This window comes from Eretmochelys imbricata, chromosome 10 (assembly GCF_965152235.1).
Source record: "Eretmochelys imbricata isolate rEreImb1 chromosome 10, rEreImb1.hap1, whole genome shotgun sequence".
Taxonomy (NCBI): Eukaryota; Metazoa; Chordata; order Testudines; family Cheloniidae; genus Eretmochelys; species Eretmochelys imbricata.
Window position 1 is genome coordinate 63212770 of NC_135581.1, and position 19709 is coordinate 63232478.

Here is a 19709-nt window from a genome sequence, read left to right on the forward strand (position 1 = left end):
ATTCTCCATCCACAGTAGAAGTTCAGCAGGGAAGATGGTGGTATAAACTTCTCCTTGCTCCTCAGCTAAAGAGCTTTGACTCTGACTTATTGGTGGTCTGAGGAAAGTTTACTCTCCATACCCATTGAATTCTTGGTCTCCTTGTTTGAGTTTACCAACAAGGGTGCTAATAAGTGCTAAATTTATTGGTTGTTTTTTATGACCTGGACACCTGTCTAGTAGGCGCTACATGGAGGCCCCCAATCACACAGGTTTCAGAACTGTCGCTGAGGAGCAACAGCTTAGTCAATACCATTGTGGGCTGGATTTGAAACAATAACCAACAGAACAAAAGCTGCAGTACATATCCCATTACTGATCCCATGATGCATGCATTTTCTACTCCAGTAACTTTCCTGATTGAAGAACAGATTAAATGACAGTTGGTTGACAATAGGTTTTGCAGGTGCAAATGGTAAACCTTGCATGTCCTTAGATTATTTAAAGGGCACACACAAGGTTATGCAAAAACAAATGCATGCATGTGTGCTGAGTGGAGGCAGTTTTACTCAAGCACAATTGAAGGCTGAAAATTTTATCCTTTGTATCTTTTGATTTATAAAAAATAAACTTAGCTACAACAGTGACAGTGTATACAATTTAAAAGAGAATGCAGTGGTTTTTATATTACCCTGGAAGGATACTTGTGACATCTGAAGATAGATGTTGTAAGTATAGTGAAGGAAGAGGTAAAGCATATTTTAGATCAGAAATGTTGGCTAGCACTTACATAAGGACTCTTTGATTCTGCAAGACACTGAACATTGCCAGCTGCCATTCAAATCACTGGGAGTTGAGAGTACTCATCATCTCACAGTGCTGAGCCCTGTATTAGTACAATGTTCACTCTTAGGAAGTAAATAAAAAAGAAAGAAATGTAGACAAAAATACAGTACCAGAATTTATCAGTAGGCATACTTACTGCAACTTAAGGACATTGTTATAAAGATGGTCTTGTTGAGATGGTGAATTGTGGCTCTTTCTCGATTACAAGTATCCAAACAAATGCCCCAATTATTGTAGTGCCACAAATGGATGAGGTTCCAATAATCTAATTCCAAATTCACATGCTGCTCTGTATTATGTCAAGTGAAGAAATTAGTAAAAATCACCTTATAGATCTGGTAAGCAAGTTATGTTGCATGATGGAAAATGACCCATAAATGGACATATGTATGAGTTAAACACAGATCATATTTGGCTGCTGCCGGCTTTGATAATCTTTGATAACCTATCTCAGATAGAGAGCCATGAAAACCTAAGTGAAATAAGGTGTAAGTTTTTCTACCCAGACTGCATCCAGAGATGTGCCCATCCAGTATTTTTTTTAAATGCTGTTAAAATGGTACAATACACAGATTTTTAAAGATAGAATAATTGACAAATACATATGCCGGTCTTCAGAAGGCCAAAGTTAAGGCCTAAATAGTTCGCTCACATTCTACAAGGTGGTGTAGTTGTAAAGTAGATAATTTCCCCAACTGCTTTTTGCACAGCAATCACACAGAAGAGTGAAGTGAACCATAGAGAGGTTTTGTTTGTCCTTTCTGTAGAAACTGAACCTCAGTGCACTGTTGTGAATTTAACATTTTACTTTTGTAATATTAGGTCCGTGTGATGGTGGATTTATGTAACAGCACAAAAGGGATATGCTTAACAGGTACGTTTTCAAATACTACTATAGTATTATGCTGAATGCTGTATGCTTGGTGATGAAATAATTTTTGGAGGAAAAATTGGCTTGAGATAATTATAGGCTGTAGGACTAAAATTATTATAGGAATGATACTATTGATCTGATTAAAAAGTCTCCAGAGTAACATTGTTCCTGGGGATGTTTATTTCCTAGATAGTTTTCCTATCACCCTTGCAGAGCTCATTACGGAATTGGGATCTCAATAATGGTACTTAATAACTCTCGGCATCTTCGAGGTGCTATACAACTATTAATGACTGGAGCTTAGCCTTTTGATTCTAGATCAGCATGGGATGGACAACCCAGAGGGAGGGAGGGCCTTGTATCACTGTAGCAACTGCCATGCCTAAGGTAGGAGTGGAAGTAGTGGACTCCGAAGGATGATGATGGTCATATCATGAGACTCTAAGGTTGGTTTCTCAGAAATCCATAGGAATTTCAAAATACTTGGTGGCTGGGGCAGGCTGAAGGCATGAGAAGTTTGCATATGGTCTGGGAAAACAAGAAAATGTAAAGCTTTAGCTACTCCAAGGGCTCTGTCTTGGCTTTGCTAGCCAAAGTATATAGAAGACTGAGATGCTGGAGCTGATATACATACTTGAAAATGAGAAAATAAGTAAACCACTTAGATTTGGAAACCAGTTCAGTAAAACAGTTCAGGCCATTTGCAGTTGGTATGAACTACTGATCCAACAGGGTTTAATATCAATTTAACTGACCTGAATTCAAAATGAGTAGAATTTTGCGGGAAATTTCCCCTGTATGGATCTGGCCTTGATTTATTGGAGACAAAACACAAAAACTCCTTTTGAAAGCGCAGGTGAAATTTGACTGGAACAAAGACAACTCCACTGTCAAGTACAGCTTAAATGTATCTTGTGTTGGGTTCCAGAATTCTGACTTCACGCTACTCCGTGCCTACTAAATCCCTTTCTATGCACTCCCTGAATCTTCATCTTAGTTAAGCCCACTCCAACATTGGCTTTAACAATAGCTCACTTACACGGTAGACATTACCTGTCTTCGTTACATTGGCTACATTTCAAGTACTTTTCCTATTTATCTATCTGATAAAAGGACATCTAGGGTCTTCAGTGAGTTCAAGATGACAAAGTGAGTGAGAGTACTAAGGAAAAAAATTATCTGCAGTGAAAAAATCAGGCATTTCTTGGAAAATTGACTGAAAAGGGTATTAAAGGGTATTGAAAAGGGTATTAACTAGCATCTACCAGCATTATAAAAAAATCAGCGCAGATTAGTGCTGTTCTAAACTGTGCTTCACTTTTCCGATAAAGCTTTTTAATGAATGCTTAAAATTGTCAGGTTTAGTGTCCGAGATCTGTTTATTTCTTTAATTTCTATGTAGAATTTTAGATTTAAAAAGATTCTTTGTAGCCCTGGTAAAAATGTTAGTACAGAGAATTTGGTTCTTTAATCCCAGCAGTAATCTCTCTTCTTATCTTCCAACTTTCCCCAGTTTTTGATCAAAGTATGTTTTACCAGAAGTTACATAGAACAGATAATTCTTATTATGCCCTGTATTAATTGTTTACTCCTGCCTCATGAGAATTATGGGCATGGAAGTCATGTACAGTAAGGACCCTTTATATTGCTCTGGCAGGGCAAAGTAATAGCATAGGCATACATTGTAAAAGCTACCCTAATTTATGGGCTCTCAAGTGATAGTAGCACTAAGCTTCTCTTCCATGGAAAATGAATGATAATGTTTTGCATACACCTAGTGGAGGTTTGTTTTCGATGTAGTTGGAGTCACAGACAGAACAGAGTTCAACAGCTTCCACTGGAATGTCCTGTATTACACATATCCCTTGAACTACTAGAGTGAATCCAATTTCTAGTATTACCAAACAGTGAACTCCCACAGGCAACCAGATCCAATCCAAACAGAGAACAATTACAAGTAAAAGGAGCCTGTTTGTTATTTAGCCATAAAGTTATTGCGGATTAGAGAGGAGAAAATATTTAACCATCCTATTTCAAACCTCTGAATTCCTGCTGATTACCCAGGAAGGTGTGTACTTTGGAATGGATATTCTCTAAAAAAAAATTTCTCATGACATTTGCAACGTTTAACCTGAGACACTGTAGACCTGTTCTTCCATTACCACAACCAAAGCTTTAGAGAACTCCTTATGAGGCACTAAGAAATGTAAACATAATAATTAATGGATGATTTAGGGGCATATTTGTGAAAAGGCACATAAACACCTGTCTCCTGATTTAATTCATTCAATAGAATGGAGAATTCAGAGGCCATTCTTGTCAAATTGTTATCACTGGAAATTTAAGAAATGACTGGGCTTGGCATATAAAGTGGGTGTTTTGAAAGATTATCCTCACAAGCAATTATACAGCAAGTCTGGCTGGATCTGCACTAATGCTTCAGTACTTACTTTTAATTCAAAATAGCTTAACCCATAAGTGCCTCTTCAGAAGTTTGAAAGTTCTTTTCTGTCTTGTTTTGGTCTAATGCTAATCAGCTGAGTTTAGTGTTGGTTTTACTTGAGCTGCCAAGTTACACTCACCATTTTTTCTCTTTGTTTCCCGTGTTCTTTTGCTTGTTTTTGGTTTAGGCCCTCCAGGCTCCCCAGGTAAGATACCTTTTCAGTTGTAATACTGTAGGTATGATGTTGATTCACTTGGTGGTTTAAAAAATATTTGTATAAAGACATACCCTAGACAAAGCGATCTCCAGGTTAGTGTGAGAGAGGGGTGAATCAAAAAACATTCTTTTCCTGAAGACTGGCCCTGAGTCTATGAACCAAAGTTTCCTAAGACTAATAAGAAATAAGATAATATCTGGATGCTGAACATCTAGAAGTGCTTCTAGCCTGACTGTATGATGTGGCCCAGTGGTATAATGTTTATGTCAAAGAGAAAAAAAGACTCTGCTCTCCTCTCTGCTTTTTCTTATGATATTTCTGTTCCGCATCTGATCATTCCCATTCATTCTTGTTTTGGCTGAGTGCGGTGAGCTCGTGGTACCCAGACCTGCCTACCAATCCACTGCTACCCATCTGTTAGCTATTCCAGGAGAATGAGAATAATTTTAGCAGTTCTACAGCATCTATAAGAAGATCTCAAAATGCTTTGCAAACATTCACAACTTTAGCCTCTCAACGATCATGTGAGGTATATAGTGTCGTTATCCTTCCAGTGATTAGATAGCCTCTTGTTGTACTCCCTTCCCCTGGACAGTGAACTCCCTCCCCCCATTTTTCAGTAAAATTCAGCCTGTCCTCAGCATTTTGAGTTTTAAAATGCAACACCTATGCTGTTTTATAGTTAGACTTGGAAAAATTCGATTTTTATTGGTAAATGTTGGTAAATGTCGATTTCACCATAACAAACACGCAACGACAAAAAATATTTCCATCAATGATAATACAAGTTTACAGATAGAGAAAGTAAGAAAAATGCTGCTTCAGAACTTATTAGAGTTTGACTTAAGGATATTTACACTTAGTATCTATTGACATATATTGATAATTTGTTCTTTAGTGGTTTTAAAGCTTTAACTTTTCGAATCTCAACATCTACTGTTATCAGTAATTATTGTCTGAACCCCCCATTGGCTGATCCTCCTATAATTTCCTGCAACTCTGAAAAATTAAATAGATAAAATAGGAAAAATGCTTAAAAATAAACATCAACATTGTCTGTTGAAATGATAAACAAACAGAATTCTGCCAAACCAATTTATAATCAACAGCAACATTCAGCACTCCTCCCCAGCAGAGGGTGCTGCTGTAGGCTCTGCAAAGCCATTCTCCTAGCCCCTGGGGAAAACAGCCACAGCAGCACTGCCAGAAGGAAGCTGGTGATAGAATTGCGGGGCGCCACTCCCACACTGTTATAGGGGGAACCTGGCGGGTTGTTTCAGAATCACCAGCCCAGCGGAAGTAGGTCACAGCCCAGGAGCTGAGGGAAGGAGGTCAGTGTGGGAACAGGCTTATTGTTGGGGAAAGAGTGTCAAGTGTATCTTTATTTTCATTTTGACTATCTGGTCACCTCAATTGTCTCCACTGTACAGATAAGAACACTGGGGAACACCAGGCTTAAGGTCACACAGAATCTATTGCAGAGCCATGAAGAGAGCCCCAGATACCTTAATTCCCAATGCTGTACTTGAACCACAGGACCACCTTTCCTCCTTTGTGCTGCTACAACCATCCAGAGTTTCCCGTGTCTCTACCGTGGCTGTCCCAGAGTAGCAAGAAGGATTATAAATCTGAGATCGTCTCCCCTGCCTGCCTGCCTACGCTTTTGGTGCTACCGCTGCCTCTTATTCTCGTCCTATTAGGCTAGGTTCCCCAGGAAGTTCCAGCTGCTTTGTTCCATTTTGGTGATGCAAAGCAGCTGTAAACCCAGTTTAATTAACTGGCTAACTAAAATAAGTTTATGGCAGAGTGTCACAAAGCTGCTGGAACATACTGGAGACTCTGGCCCTTTAAATTTATTATACCATTGTCTTTATATGAATGTTTCTGAATAGGATCCACGTTGCAGAATCTTCCAAACTTTATTAGTAAACTGACCCACATCAAATAACCAGGATACTAATCCCGTAATGTCTGTTTTCCAGCATGAACATTTTTTCTGCGTAAAATGATCTTTCCCTTCATAAGGCATCAGTTGAATACTAAAGATTATGAAACGCATAGTGTAAACTATAGCTGCACTGTGTGTTTTCACATGACAACTTACATATATGTATTGTTTATTTCATGATTTTTAATATTTACCTGATGCCTTATTTAATTTGGGACCACTTTGCACGGAATTGATCTAATAAATAAACATATAATATGCGGTAGTGCAGTGCATGTGTCATGTAGTTGGATCAAATGGCTGTATGTATTTTGATCAGACATCTTCTTTGGCTCCTAGCACTGAGCTATCTCTTTACACAGTGAATGGGAATGGTGCTGAGGCGCCTTAGTTTGTAAGACAATCAGTTTATAAAGAAACAGCAGCCATTACAGTCTCACCAATTCCAAAGTTTAGGCCCAAACTACATACAGGAACTCCTCACTTAATGTTGTAATTATGTTCCTGAAAAATGCGACTTTAAGCGAAATGATGTTGAGCGAATCCAATTTCCCCATAAGACTTAATGTAAATGAGGGGGTTAGGTTCCAGGGAAACTTTTTTCATCAGAGAAAAGACTATATCTATATACACATACACACACACACAGTATAAGTTTTAAACAAACAATTTAATACTGGTACACAGTGATGATGATTGTGAAGCTTGGTCGAGGTGGAGGAGTCAGAGGGTGGGATATTTCCCAGGGAATGCCTTACTGCTAAATGATGAACTAGCAATTGGCTGAGCCCTCAAGGGTTAACTCTCACACTTTACAAGGCAGCAGGAAAGGAGGGAGGGCAGACAGAGACAGACACACACACCCTGTGTGTATTTGAGAGATAGAGATGCGCATTTCCCCTTTAAGTATGAAGAGTGGCATCAGAAGTACACTGCCTTGTTAATTAGATCAGCAAGCTGAGACCAGACCACTGCAGCCCCCTCCATCCGTGTGTCCCCCTTGCTCTATGGAAGATGGGGTAAGAGGGATGCAGGAGCAGGGAGGAGGGGGACACCCTGACATTAGCCCCCCTCTTCTTCCCCTCCCCGGCCCTCACAGCAAGCAGGAGTCTCAGGGAGCATCTTCAAGGCAGAGGACAGGAGCAGCACATGGCAGTGGGGGGAGGGACAGCTGAATTGTCCGCAATTGGTAGCCTGCTGAGCAGCTGCTGCACAGGGAACTTAGGGGAGCGGGGAGCTGATGGGGGGGATGCCGGTCCACCCTGGTTCCAACCACCCACCAGCTAGCTCCAACTGGCTGCTCTTCCTGCAAGCAGTGGATGAAGCAGGGGGCTGCCAAATGATGTTAGAAGGGAGCATTACACAACTTTAAACAAGCATATTCCCTAATTGATCAGCAACGTAACAACAAAACAATGTTAACCGGGATGACTTTCATTGAGAAGCTCCTGTATGCTTACATATGTGAGGATCTCATGTAAATTAAACGTGTGCATGAGCCTTTGCATGATTGAGGCCTGGGAAATTCCTCAAAAAACGTAGCTTTTAGAACAAATTTGAAATCTTTGCGGTTCACATTCTGTTTCCCGCCATCCAAGTACAAGTCGTGCACTGCTGAATGTTTTCCATTTTATTCCCCTGCTGGTCCTAGAGGCAGGGATGATTTTCAGTGAAAAACAGTTATTAATTGCATAGAGTAGCTTCCATTTATTTGGACATGCAGGACTTTTAATTCAATTTCTTTTTTAAACAATGGTTTAAGCTTTTGTGAAAATCTTTTGTGAAACTTCGAGAAGCTTCATAAAATCCTAAATTTAAGAAAAAGTTGTAAAGTTTCACAAACTGCTGGGTCTTGCTTTCCTAGTTAAAAGCCAAATTCCAATCTTCATGCCAAATTAGATTAGATGGGGCTCGGGCATGGGAACAACACAGGGTTTGCTGTATGGAATTTTTTAACTCCGACACAGTGGTATGGCAGGGGATACTTGTACAGATGCATCTATGAAGTGAGCTGTAGCTCACGAAAGCTCATGCTCAAATAAATTGTTTAGTCTCTAAGGTGCCACAAGTACTCCTTTTCTTTTTGGACTGTAGTAGTGATCATAGCCTCCGTTGCTGCATGTGCCCCATGTAGGGTTTTTGGCTGGTGGGCTTTGACCCACTGGCCACTCCTCTGTCCTCTAATCCCCTGCCTTATGTGTCCACCCAGAGAGTTGACAAGGTGCACTGCGCTATGCCACATAAGGGTTGTGCAGTTGTGTTTGTGCTTCATCCATCACTCAGCAGAACTGCACTAACTTTATTGTATTTTGGGTCTTGTACAAGGGGATGGTTCAGATTTAGCTTAAAATGCTATCACTAAGCACTTGTTAAACATTAAACACATGAAATAGGGTTTAAGCAGCGTTTGCTTAAGGAGATAAGTATGTAGAACTGAACTCCTCTGTTTTAATTGGCTACATTTTAAAATTTTGGCTGGTGATTTTTCTGTTTATATTTTCCTTGTCCTTATCTCTCCTCATTTTATTTTTGATTTCTCTTCCCCCTCAAGCAGCTGCCAGGCTACAAGAGTGATTACTTGCCTTCTTTCCCTGCTTTTGTAATTGCAGTTTTTCCTAGAACCATTTTCTGTTAAGTATCTGGCTCTCTTCCCTCCTGTATGTGGGGTCCAAAGGGTGGTGGAGGGGGACAGACCACTTGTAGTGCCCTCCCCCATTACGTCAGCCCAACCAAGTTTTGGAATTACTTAATCCTACCAGTAGGTAGGTAAGTGTTATTCTTATTTTACAGATAGGCGGACGGGCACTGAGAGAGGTTAAGGTTACAACACACATGACTTGTCTAAGACCATACAGTCAGAGGAGAGCAGACAATTGAACTCCTAGTCCCTTCTTAGTGGTTCTCAACCTTTTCCATTAAATGACCCCAGAAATAACAACAGAAAAAAGGTTTGGGGACCCCCTTCCAGAACTTTGGTTTCCTTCTCCCATCTAGTCATAGAGAAAAGGAGTGTGGTCATGATTCCACTGGGCCTCTTCAGGACCCTCATTTTAAGAGTCCATGAACAAGACCCAAACTGCTTCTCTGTACTGTTCTGGAGGCAAAAGATGCAGCACCAATTGATGTCAATCACAGTTTTGCTCAAAGATCACGGGGAAAATATTACCCTTTACCTTTAAGCTAGGACTCATGCTTGGTTATCAGAAATCGAAGGCCGTTGCACTGGAATGTAGGACATGCTACACTCTGAACCCAAATAATGGCAGGTTCTAAGAACTGCTGATATACAGTAAATGCAGTGGATTTAAGGATGAAGTGTAAATAGTATTTGGTTAATGTAAATTACACTCTCCTGTTGGTTTGTTCAGGACCTCCTGGACTCGATGGATTACCCGGCTACAATGGATCAGATGGCATCCCTGGCATCCCAGGGCCAAAGGGGGAACCAGGAGTAAATGGAAGAAGAGGAAAAATAGGTACTTTCCAGACATATCCTATTTTACCCAAGAGTTCATTAATATTATACACAAGTACAGTTACTTATAGACTCTGAGCAGAGGAAATAAGTTTTAGTATATGTATTATTATTGCCAGCCCCATCTTTTCAGGAAACCAGGAAAGGTTTACACATGTTATAGACTATGGGAGCTCCTCACTTAAAGTTGACCCAATTAACATTGTTTTGTTATAACGTTGCTGATCAATTAGGGAACATGCTCGTTTAAAGTTGTGTAATGCTCCCTTCTAATGTTATTTGGCAGACGCCTGCTTTGTCCACTGCTTACAGGAAGAGCAGCCCGTTGCAGCTAGCTGCTGGGTGGTTGGAACCAGGATGGACCGGCAGCCCCCCCATCAGCTCCCCGCTCTCCTAAGTTCCCTATGCAGCAGCTGCTCGGCAGGCTACCAATTGCAGACAATTCAGCTGTCCCTCCCGCCACTGCCATGTGCTGCTCCTGTCCTCTGCCTTGAAGCTGCTCCCTGAGACTCCTGCTTGCTGTGGTGAACGGGGAGGGGAAGAAGGGGAAGAAGAGGGGGCTAATGTCAGGGTGTCCCCCTCCTCCCTGCTCCTGCATCCCTCTTACCCCATCTTCCATAGAGCAGGGGGGACACACGGATGGAGGGGGCTGCTGCCTTAGGCAGCAGCTGTGGTCTGGTCTCAGCTTGCTGATCTAATTAACAAGGCAGTGTACTTCTGATGCCACTCTTCATACTTAAAGGGGAAATGCGCATCTCTATCTCTCAAATACACACAGGGTGTGTGTGTCTGTCTCTGTCTGCCGTCCCTCCTTTCCTGCTGCCTTGTAGAGTGTGAGAGTTAACCCTTGAGGGCTCAGCCAATTGCTAGTTCATCATTTAGCAGTAAAGCATTCCCTGGGAAATATCCCACCCTCTGACTCCTCCACCTCAACCAAGCTTCACAATCATCATCACTGTGTACCAGTATTAAATTGTTTGTTTAAAACTTATACTGTGTGTGTGTGTATGTGTATATAGATATAGTCTTTTCTCTGATGAAAAAAGTTTCCCTGGAACCTAACCCCCTCATTTACATTAAGTCTTATGGGGAAATTGGATTCGCTTAACATCGTTTCGCTTAAAGTCGCATTTTTCAGGAACATAACTACAACGTTAAGTGAGGAGTTACTGTACCAATAAGACATATAGTACCCAGTTCTGCTCTCTCTTCTACAGGCATAACTCCCGTTGACTTCACCAGCTTTAGACCAGTGCCACTCCATTGACTTCTATGGACTTACTCCTGATTTACACTATACTGAGAGGAGAATTTGGCCACAGTCGATATAATCTAGAGAGTATAGTACAGTCCTAATTAGAGAGAGAGAGAGATCTAATGCAGTCTAATTAAATCTTAGCATTTTCCACATGTAAATAATTATTATTAATGGGAGTTGTGTTCTGTCATTGTAAGAGTTTTTCATCCCCCCCCCCCATTTATGGCCCTGAGACCCCAGCTAGCCTTTGAAAAGGTTTCAGCAATTTGGGGAGACCCTGTCTTTATTATATGTCACCGTGACAGCAGGCAGGTGTGCACTCAGTGTGTGAGTGGAATGGAGTGGTGGCAAGAATGCTGCTTTACTTCCATTCTCTCTATCTTGCCAATTTATATTGTAAGTTCTTTGGGTCAGTGACAGTCTCTTACTAGGTGGGGGTTACAGTGCCTAACACAGTGGGGTCCAGAGCTTGGTTGGGGCCTCTGGGCATGACCATAATATGAATAATACAAACACTTCGAAAACTTGGGGCTGGCCATAATAATAATACTTTGCACTACTGTTAATCCCCAAATGCCTCACAAAACAGACGTGTACGTGAACACACAGGATAGGAGCTAGATTCACAAAGGAACATAGGCATGGCAACACTCAGCGTCAGTACACCTGACTTCTAGGCGCTTAGGAAATCATTGAGATTCACAACCTGCCATGCTGGCTTTTGTGAATCCCATTCTCAGGCACCTATCTCTCCCCAGTCATTGTATAAGGAGCCTTGGCTCCTGAGAATGGGATTCACAAAAACCAGCATGCTAGGCTGCTCCCTGTCTAAGCTAAGTAATGGGAGATGCTGAGGAGAGGAGTGTATCCTAAGTCCTGCCCTTCTCAGAGAGTTCAGTGCCAATGCCATTTGTGCAAGGAAGAGGACCTCCCTCATAACTTTCAGAGTAACAGCCGTGTTAGTCTGTATTCGCAAAAAGAAAAGGAATACTTGTGGCACCTTAGAGACTAACCAATAAATTGGTTAGTCTCTAAGGTGCCACAAGTACTCCTCATAACTTTCAGTACAGTGGGTAGGGAATATATGAGACTGCATGCGTGAGAGAGGGAGAGAGAGAGAGAATAAAGCTCTGTAGCCTGGTGGTTGGACTCATTTGGGAGGTAGGAGACCCAGGATCCAGTCCCTGTGCTCCAATGACTTTCAGTTATTTAGCCACAGTGGAAAAGCTCCAACCGGAGACACTGAAAGAGCCACAAATCAGAATATCCTCTGGCCCCATGGTTAGGATCTCTGTTCAAACCCTTTCTCCCCCTCAGGTGGAAGGGGGACTTGAGCCAGGTGAGTGCCCAAACCAGCAGGCTAAGAGTTATGGGAGAGGCTGGGGTTCTTCTCTCGTCAGCTGTTTTGTGTGAGGTTGCCAGTGGAGGCCTAATCCAGTAGGAAAGCATGTTTACCAGATTGGGCCTAGCAGGCAAGTTAGGTGGAGGAATGCCTGTATTCTCCCAGGTCCATGCATCATGCTGGGGCTGAGGCATCCAGACACCTAGAATGAGGCAGCATTGCATATATGTAGAGGCACAAACATAGGCACCTAGGGAATGTTTACTGCAAAAATTTAGGCGCCAGCTGAGTTTAGGCGCCTACAGGTTTGGCAGCAGTTGTGTGAGGATTTTGTGAATTCCAGTGGGCCCTGATTCTGGGGTTTAGTCTCCTAAAGCGGCAGGTAGGCACCAAGTCCTTTTGTGACTCTAACCCTAACTGACTTGCTCAAGGCACACCCATGTCTGTGGCAGAGCTGGGAATAGACCCCAAGAGTCCCAGTCACAGATTGACCTTGATTCTCCATTATGGCACTTCGCACAAGTCTGGATGGTGGGGTACAAAGGTGGCTGAAAATCATGCTGTGCCCACCTGAGGGAGTGTGAAAGAGTGGCTGTTATCAGCCTGCCTCCTGCCCACTCACTGCAGCAGGGTCTGCTGTTAGCAGGCCAGTTTTTGGTTTTTGATCTCAGTTAGCAGCATTGGTATATGACTGACAACACTTGAGATGCGAGTTAAAAATTGTGACAGCAGTCAGGGGTGCATTCCTCAGCGACCATGTGTCTCAGTCACAAACAGTACCAAACGAGCTGGCATGACTGCCTTCCTTGTTGGCAGTCTCTGCAAAGTGGCCATTGATTGAATGGGCATGGAGGCTGAAGTGCCCTTGTTCTCCACCCCTTAGAAGCTATTGTCAGGTTGGTATGGGGAAGCTTGAACTGACACTGCCTGTGTGGTACCAGTTCCATGGAAAAGCAGAAGACTTCAGTCTCCAGGGCTGAGATTTTAGCTCTTTTCAACACATTTTGCAAGTTAGAAACCAGGGGTGAAATTTGGGCCCTATTGAATCCAGGGGTAGTTTCACTATTGAATTCAGTGGAGTCAGGAACTCTAAGTATATTCCCCATTTCACTGCATCATTTTAAATAGTTGAGTTACATGTAAAAAACCCGAGGTTCTCTACAATCAGTAGCCACCACCAACCCACATGATCCATTTCCAGCTGACAGCGATTTATACATTTACAGCTCCAATGCTAGCACAGCTTTGGGGAAGAGGAAGAGACGCAGACAGGACAAAATATTGGCACACGAATTGTGTACAAACCCGTCTTGTTCATTTTTTCCCCCTTACTGCAAAATGTGCTGATGAGGTGGCTGGGAGTCATAAGACTCAACAATAGAAGATGTTGTTGAATATTTTACTCAATGGTAATCAGCTGCATAAAGTATATGGACTGATCATGCTTGTAGCTAGTGTGGAGGCAGGATGAGGAGGCAGCACAAGGACATTACTAGGAAATGAAGGCTGTGCTCTGTCATGATGTCAGAAAAATAAAATGTGAAGAACACAACAAAGGTAATTTTACTAGAAAGGGAGAGGGCTTGTTTTCGTTGGCACAAGTTATTAGTCTACCAACAATGAGTGCAGTGTTGTCTTAAAAGAAAGGCAAGCGGAGCTGTGTAGATGACTGTTTAATGCCCTGCAAATCATGGCCAGCATCTGTGAGATAAAAGAAGCATTAGGAGAAATTGTTTTCCTAAATGCTAGAAAAAAGTTAGGGATCAGGAAGGCTTCATTGGCTAACAAAGAAAGAGAAATGAAAGAATGAAAACGAAGTTTTGTGTGTGTGTGTGTATACGTATATCCATATAGGAAATGTTGTGTACTAAAAATAATGATGAAAGAAGGAACTGTGGACTAGGGGCTAGAGTAGACAGCTAGAGGTCAGTACTCCTGGGTTATATTCTAGTTCTGAGTGGGTTCTTGTCAAAGACGTTTCCCTCTTTTTCCTCCCCCAAGTGATAACAAACTTATGCTAGTGGACTTCAAGGTAAAATAATACTTACTTTTTTTTTTTTAACCGAATACTCCCTCCTCACCCAGAACACACTCAGGTCATTGGGTGCTGTGGATGCTTAGCACCTCAGAAAATCAGAACCTTGGTATCTCAAGCCAGGCTTGCAATATTAGTGAACACTTCTGAAAAATGTAGCCTTTGGGCTTTATGCATCATATACCACGTATCCTAACACGTTTTATGGATAGTGTATATGATTTGGCTACAAAGCTATGTTAAATCATAAAAAAATGGCTCAAAGCCACAAAACTGAGGAAGTTCAGAGTGAAGAAAACAACTGGGCTGGTACGGCATAAATAATACATGATGTGAGTTTCAAAAATATAAAGAAAGGTACGTTGACCTTAGGAATGACAGTCTTATAAATGTATGTACTCCCAGTCATGGCGAACAAATTTCTCATGCCTAGGTTTACCAGGACCAAAAGGTGATCCAGGAGAGAAAGGAGAAAAAGGAGACCCTGGTGAACTGGGCTTACCTGGCAAAGATGGGATGCCAGGAGGAAAAGGTTCAAGAGGAGCGAAGGGGGACAAAGGGGATGCAAACAATGACGTGATATCAGAAGGTAGGAAGAAGCACCCTTAAGATCTCTCCTGCAGCACAGAAATATACAACACAGTAAAATAGACTACCCTTCTCTAGTGCTGTAGTGTTCTGCAGGCCAGTGCCACACACTACCATTTATAGCCGTACTACCACGGTATTTCTACCGTACCTGCATTCGCGCTTTCATGGTCTTAAACATGGTCGTCACTTGCAGTGACATTCCCACAGGCCTGCTGGGGCCTCAGGAGGTTCCCAGTAAAGAGGAACTATAGCAGTTCTGTGGCATGGGGAATGGCGAGCAGGTGCACAGGAAGACTCTGCACACCCTGTGCTCAGCAGGGCTGGGCTGCATCTCACCCCTGGGCAGCCCAGCATGTAGGAGGGTTTTGAAGCAGGCTGGTAGAGCTGTCCATGGGATTATGCTCCCCAGCCTAGCGTAGATCCCCACAAAAGCCTTTTTACTCAGGCTTTGGGCTGTGTGAATTTCATCCTTGTCCCGTACATTTTCACATAGTAAATTTCCTCCTACTCTCTCACAGTGTAGTTTTTTCCTATTAGAAAATGACAGGCAGATTTCCACCCAGGAATGCATGCAGGAAGCCCATTGGCAGCTACAAATAAATGCTGCCTAAAATTATAGCACTGTAGCCTCTGATGCTGAGAACTCAGAAAACAAAGTGATATAAGGCAACGCTGCTTTAAATTAAAACTCAGTGTTCTCTCCATTCTTCCATTGTTGCTGTTCCCCAGGCACTGAAAGGACCTGGAAACCAGTTTATTTGTGACAGTGGGACAAGCACCAGGCTTCTTTAAAAAACTGGGTGCTATTAAAATCGATGTCTGTCAAGAGCAGACAGGATACCTAGTGCTGCTCTGTCACTGCAAAGCCATTTGCTCCCCTGTAAACACAAACGAGGAGAGGTCTCTGTTTGGGAATAGACAAGCATTCAGCTTGTTACTCCTGCAGTGGATATCACTGCTGGATGGAACTCTAACCAGCTCTAACCAGTATCTGATGAAGCAGGCCGCTGTGCTGGGGTCATTTCCAGGCATGGGTAAGGGCTTTAGTTCCTGCAAGTCTCTCTCAATACATCAGATCCAATGCATACAGTGTCCCCTGCTGAGAGGAGGTCTATTCACGTCCAGCAACTGTAATAATCTATTCTGCTTCCTACCTAGGTGCAAAGGGGGAGCCAGGGCCCCCAGGACCCCCAGGGCCACAAGGTCCTCCCGGGCCACCAGGGAAGCGCAAAGCAAAATCCCAGGTTCAGGAGAACATGTACAGCAGCAAGTGCACAGGTCAGTGTTGGTGTCTGGGGTATCCTCCATTATTCTCATGCTTTCCTTTATGGCAGGGGCAGGATTACACCTGTTATAGGGCTCCATTTCCACTAAGCACTTAGATGTGTGCTTAACTCTGCTAGCTCCACTGAGACTACTCACATGCTTAAAGTTAAGAAAATACTTAAGTGCCCTGGCCAAGATGAGGCTGTAATCAGTCTCTATAGCAACCCCATGCTTTCTCACCCTCACCCCTTTCTCGCTGTGGGGCTACACATTTCCATGTGGTGTTCTCTGCTGGATGGAATAAGGGTGGAACATAAGTGAAATCTCTGAATTACGAGAGGATGGGGATTCAAGAGTTAACTCCCAAGAAGGGTAACTCGAAAACAACACATCAAATATCAATAGTGTGTGCTATGGGAGGGAAAGGCTCTGAGAAAGCTGAATGAAAATAACAGTAAAAATTTGAAAATAGGTGTTGGGGTTTTTTTTTGTTTTTTTTTTTGTTTTTACAAATTTTTGCTAAACTGTTGTCTTTTATACGCCAAACTTAAATATTCATGTGGTGTATGTATGTGTGCGGATATTAACTGTGTAGGGAAATGCCTACTCAGCTGCTGAATTGAGTTAGACTTGAAGAACTTTTGATGCTGGAGGAGAAGGTAGTGCCACCCTCAGAGACTGCATGTCCAAAAGAAATGAACATGGGGTAGGGTGATGTCCTGATTTTATAGGGTCAGTCCCGATATTTGGGGCTGTGTCTTATATAGGCGCCTATTACTCTCTACCCCCTGTGCCCATTTTTCACACTTCCTGTCTGGTCACCCTAACATGGGACTTTGCATCAGGAACTCCTGAGTTCTGTTTCCACCTTTCCTGGTCACTGGTCATAAAAATACTGTACAGATATTATTTAGGTAGGTCTCGTGCACCTCCAGGAGATACAACTGATTCCCTTTTGTAATTACTTTGGGGAAATATCATTGATTCCATGGTACAGCTAGGAGAACTTAGGCTCGACTGGGATGGGTGATTAGCCCAACATCACATGGCAGATAATTGTCAGAACCAGCATGTAAAGCCAAGTCTTCCTCCCTCAGCCGAAAATGGGGCTTTTTACCCAGTGTACAGGGGCCCAATGGGCTGAGGTGTCACCCGTAGTTTGTAATTCTTTTACGCTTACAAGAGGCAGTGTGTACATGACAAATATGTAACCATGATACTTCATGCTCTTCGTTCACGTAATACACTCCTTGCCATTGTTCTCTGTCCTTAGTCACAGTAGCATACGATAAACAAAGCATTTATCCATGCTTTATAAAGATAACTCTTTTTTCAATCAAAAATAGATTGAAATTATGCCTCATAGCTGAAGTATATTTAAATCTCTGGAAGAGTTCCTCTTTGCTATGCTTGAGCAGTGTCCTATCAATTAGCATTCTTCCATTTATCCTCTTCTCCACCAGAAAACTAGCAGTAAACCACTTGCTCTCTACGCATCAGGAGTATTTCGTAAAAAAGTTGACAGTTATAAATGTGCTGAGCATCTTGCCACCCCACCAGAGTTTAATACAGGAATAAGATATTAGTATTCTTTTCAGCTAAGCACTTTTGTGGGAAGGAAGGGTTGGTGTCAGCATGTTATGAAAGAATGTATTAATATCTATTATTGCCTGTCTAAACTAAATGCTTCCTTCTGTGCTTGGCATTTTAAACTGGCTTTCTGGATATATTTGAGTGTCTTCTTTTTGTATATTTAGGAAGGAGATAGTTTTTAATAAAGAGAATGAGGTGTTTTATTGGGTATTAGCATTTGCCTTTGAAAATAATCACTGTCTAAGTACTGAGTGTTGTTGTTTTGAGGGACCAAAGTTTTTTCAAAAGTGACTATTGATTTTAGATATTTCAGTTTTTGGGTGCCCAATTTGAGACATGGACAAGGAGCATGTTGCTCAGAAAGTCCTAAGCACCCACCCTCTGGAAATCAGGCCTTTTAAGCTGTCTCCAGTTGAAATCACTCATTATTATTTAAACTCTCAGCCACGATCATCACAGGACACTCCTGTGGAAAAAAATGGCAGAAAATGAAATTTTAAGGACCCAGTTCTAGTCATTTCCACATCCTGGAAGAGAATGAGCCAGATTTTGCCAATGGAGAGTTGGCACAATTAGAAGAGCTGGAGGTGATGACTAAGAGACTCAAGCAGATGGGTGCTGGAAGCAAGACAATGTACTGTGATAATCCTAAAAGATCTCAGCTCAGAATAGCCACAGGATAAGGAAAGTAGAGAGAAGATACTACAAAACCATCACATTTGTCTTGCTTAGTCGCTTTTGGGAATGCAAGCAAACTTTTCCTCTTGGGTCCTCATAATGAACCCTGCTGTCCTGTTTTCCCTACATGCACAATACATCCACTGAAACCAATGAATATTTCAGGCTTTATAGCAACAGTTGAAATCTTCCTAGTGGATCTGGGAAGAATTTTGCTGAGCAGATGATGTCCCTGTTTAATGAGATCAAAGTAGTCCACCCCAAACTCCATCAGAAGATAAATGCTGTAATTGCTATGTGGAGATGCAGAATAAGGTGAATTTAATAATGACTAATGGAAATAATCTGTGAACATGCTTAGTAAAGTGGGTTTTCTTTTTTAGTTTTGTAGTTTAGCTCAAAGGTGAATGTCACAATAACTTGATGCTGTCATTAATGTTGAAGCATGTGGAGCTATCATTAGATCTCACCATTAATACTGGATTTCATATTCTAGTAATTAGGGTTGCAGTGGGAACATGGTGTTTTTTCAGCATTCAGGACAGAGCTCTTGATAGTTGTTGGGAGTAATGCTCTCGGTTTCATCTTGTGCCATTTCAGCTGCTGTAGCCCTTTACCTTGCTTTGTCTGCTGTGTCTACCATATAATTTATCTAGTGAAAGGAAGATAACTGGGGAAGTGGATATTAACAGCCATTAGCAATGTCAGCCTTAGGTTAAAGGACTTCAGGTGAACCAAGGCTAGTACTTGCTTTAGAAATATATATGTAGTTTTTCTCAGTGTGATTCTGCAGCATTTGCTAGGATGAAAATGCAGTTCTTATTATGAGCTGTCACTGTAAGTAGTTAACGGAGTTAGTATCAAACAGAGTATGTTTCAATCTCTTCTTTTCTCTTTCTTTTATTATCCATGTTCTGATAGTACCGATCAAGAAGCAGAGTCCCATTGTGCTAGGCATTGTACCGAGAAGTGACAAAGACAGTCCCTGCCTCTAATAACTTCAAGTATAGGTATCAGACTTGAGACAACAGGTGGACTAAACAGACAAATGAGGTGAGAGGATTAGGTAACAATAAAATGAAGTTTAGCAGAAGTCTGACTTCAACTTGAAATATAGAAACACAGGAATAAACAGATCAGAATAATGGGCTGTCTAATCTGGTA

The 19709-nt window shown here is 42.0% G+C and overlaps 1 protein-coding gene across 1 annotated transcript in view; it reads left to right on the forward strand.

Moving 5' to 3' along the window:
- The window catches only part of GLDN (gliomedin), a 33883-nt gene that overhangs the window by 4420 nt on the left and 9754 nt on the right, over positions 1–19709 (forward strand). The window contains exons 2-6 of the mRNA XM_077829052.1: positions 1648–1699; positions 4330–4347; positions 9676–9783; positions 14851–15006; positions 16167–16286. Of these exons, the coding sequence (XP_077685178.1) occupies positions 1648–1699; positions 4330–4347; positions 9676–9783; positions 14851–15006; positions 16167–16286 (454 nt within the window). The remainder of the gene's footprint in view (positions 1–1647; positions 1700–4329; positions 4348–9675; positions 9784–14850; positions 15007–16166; positions 16287–19709) is intronic.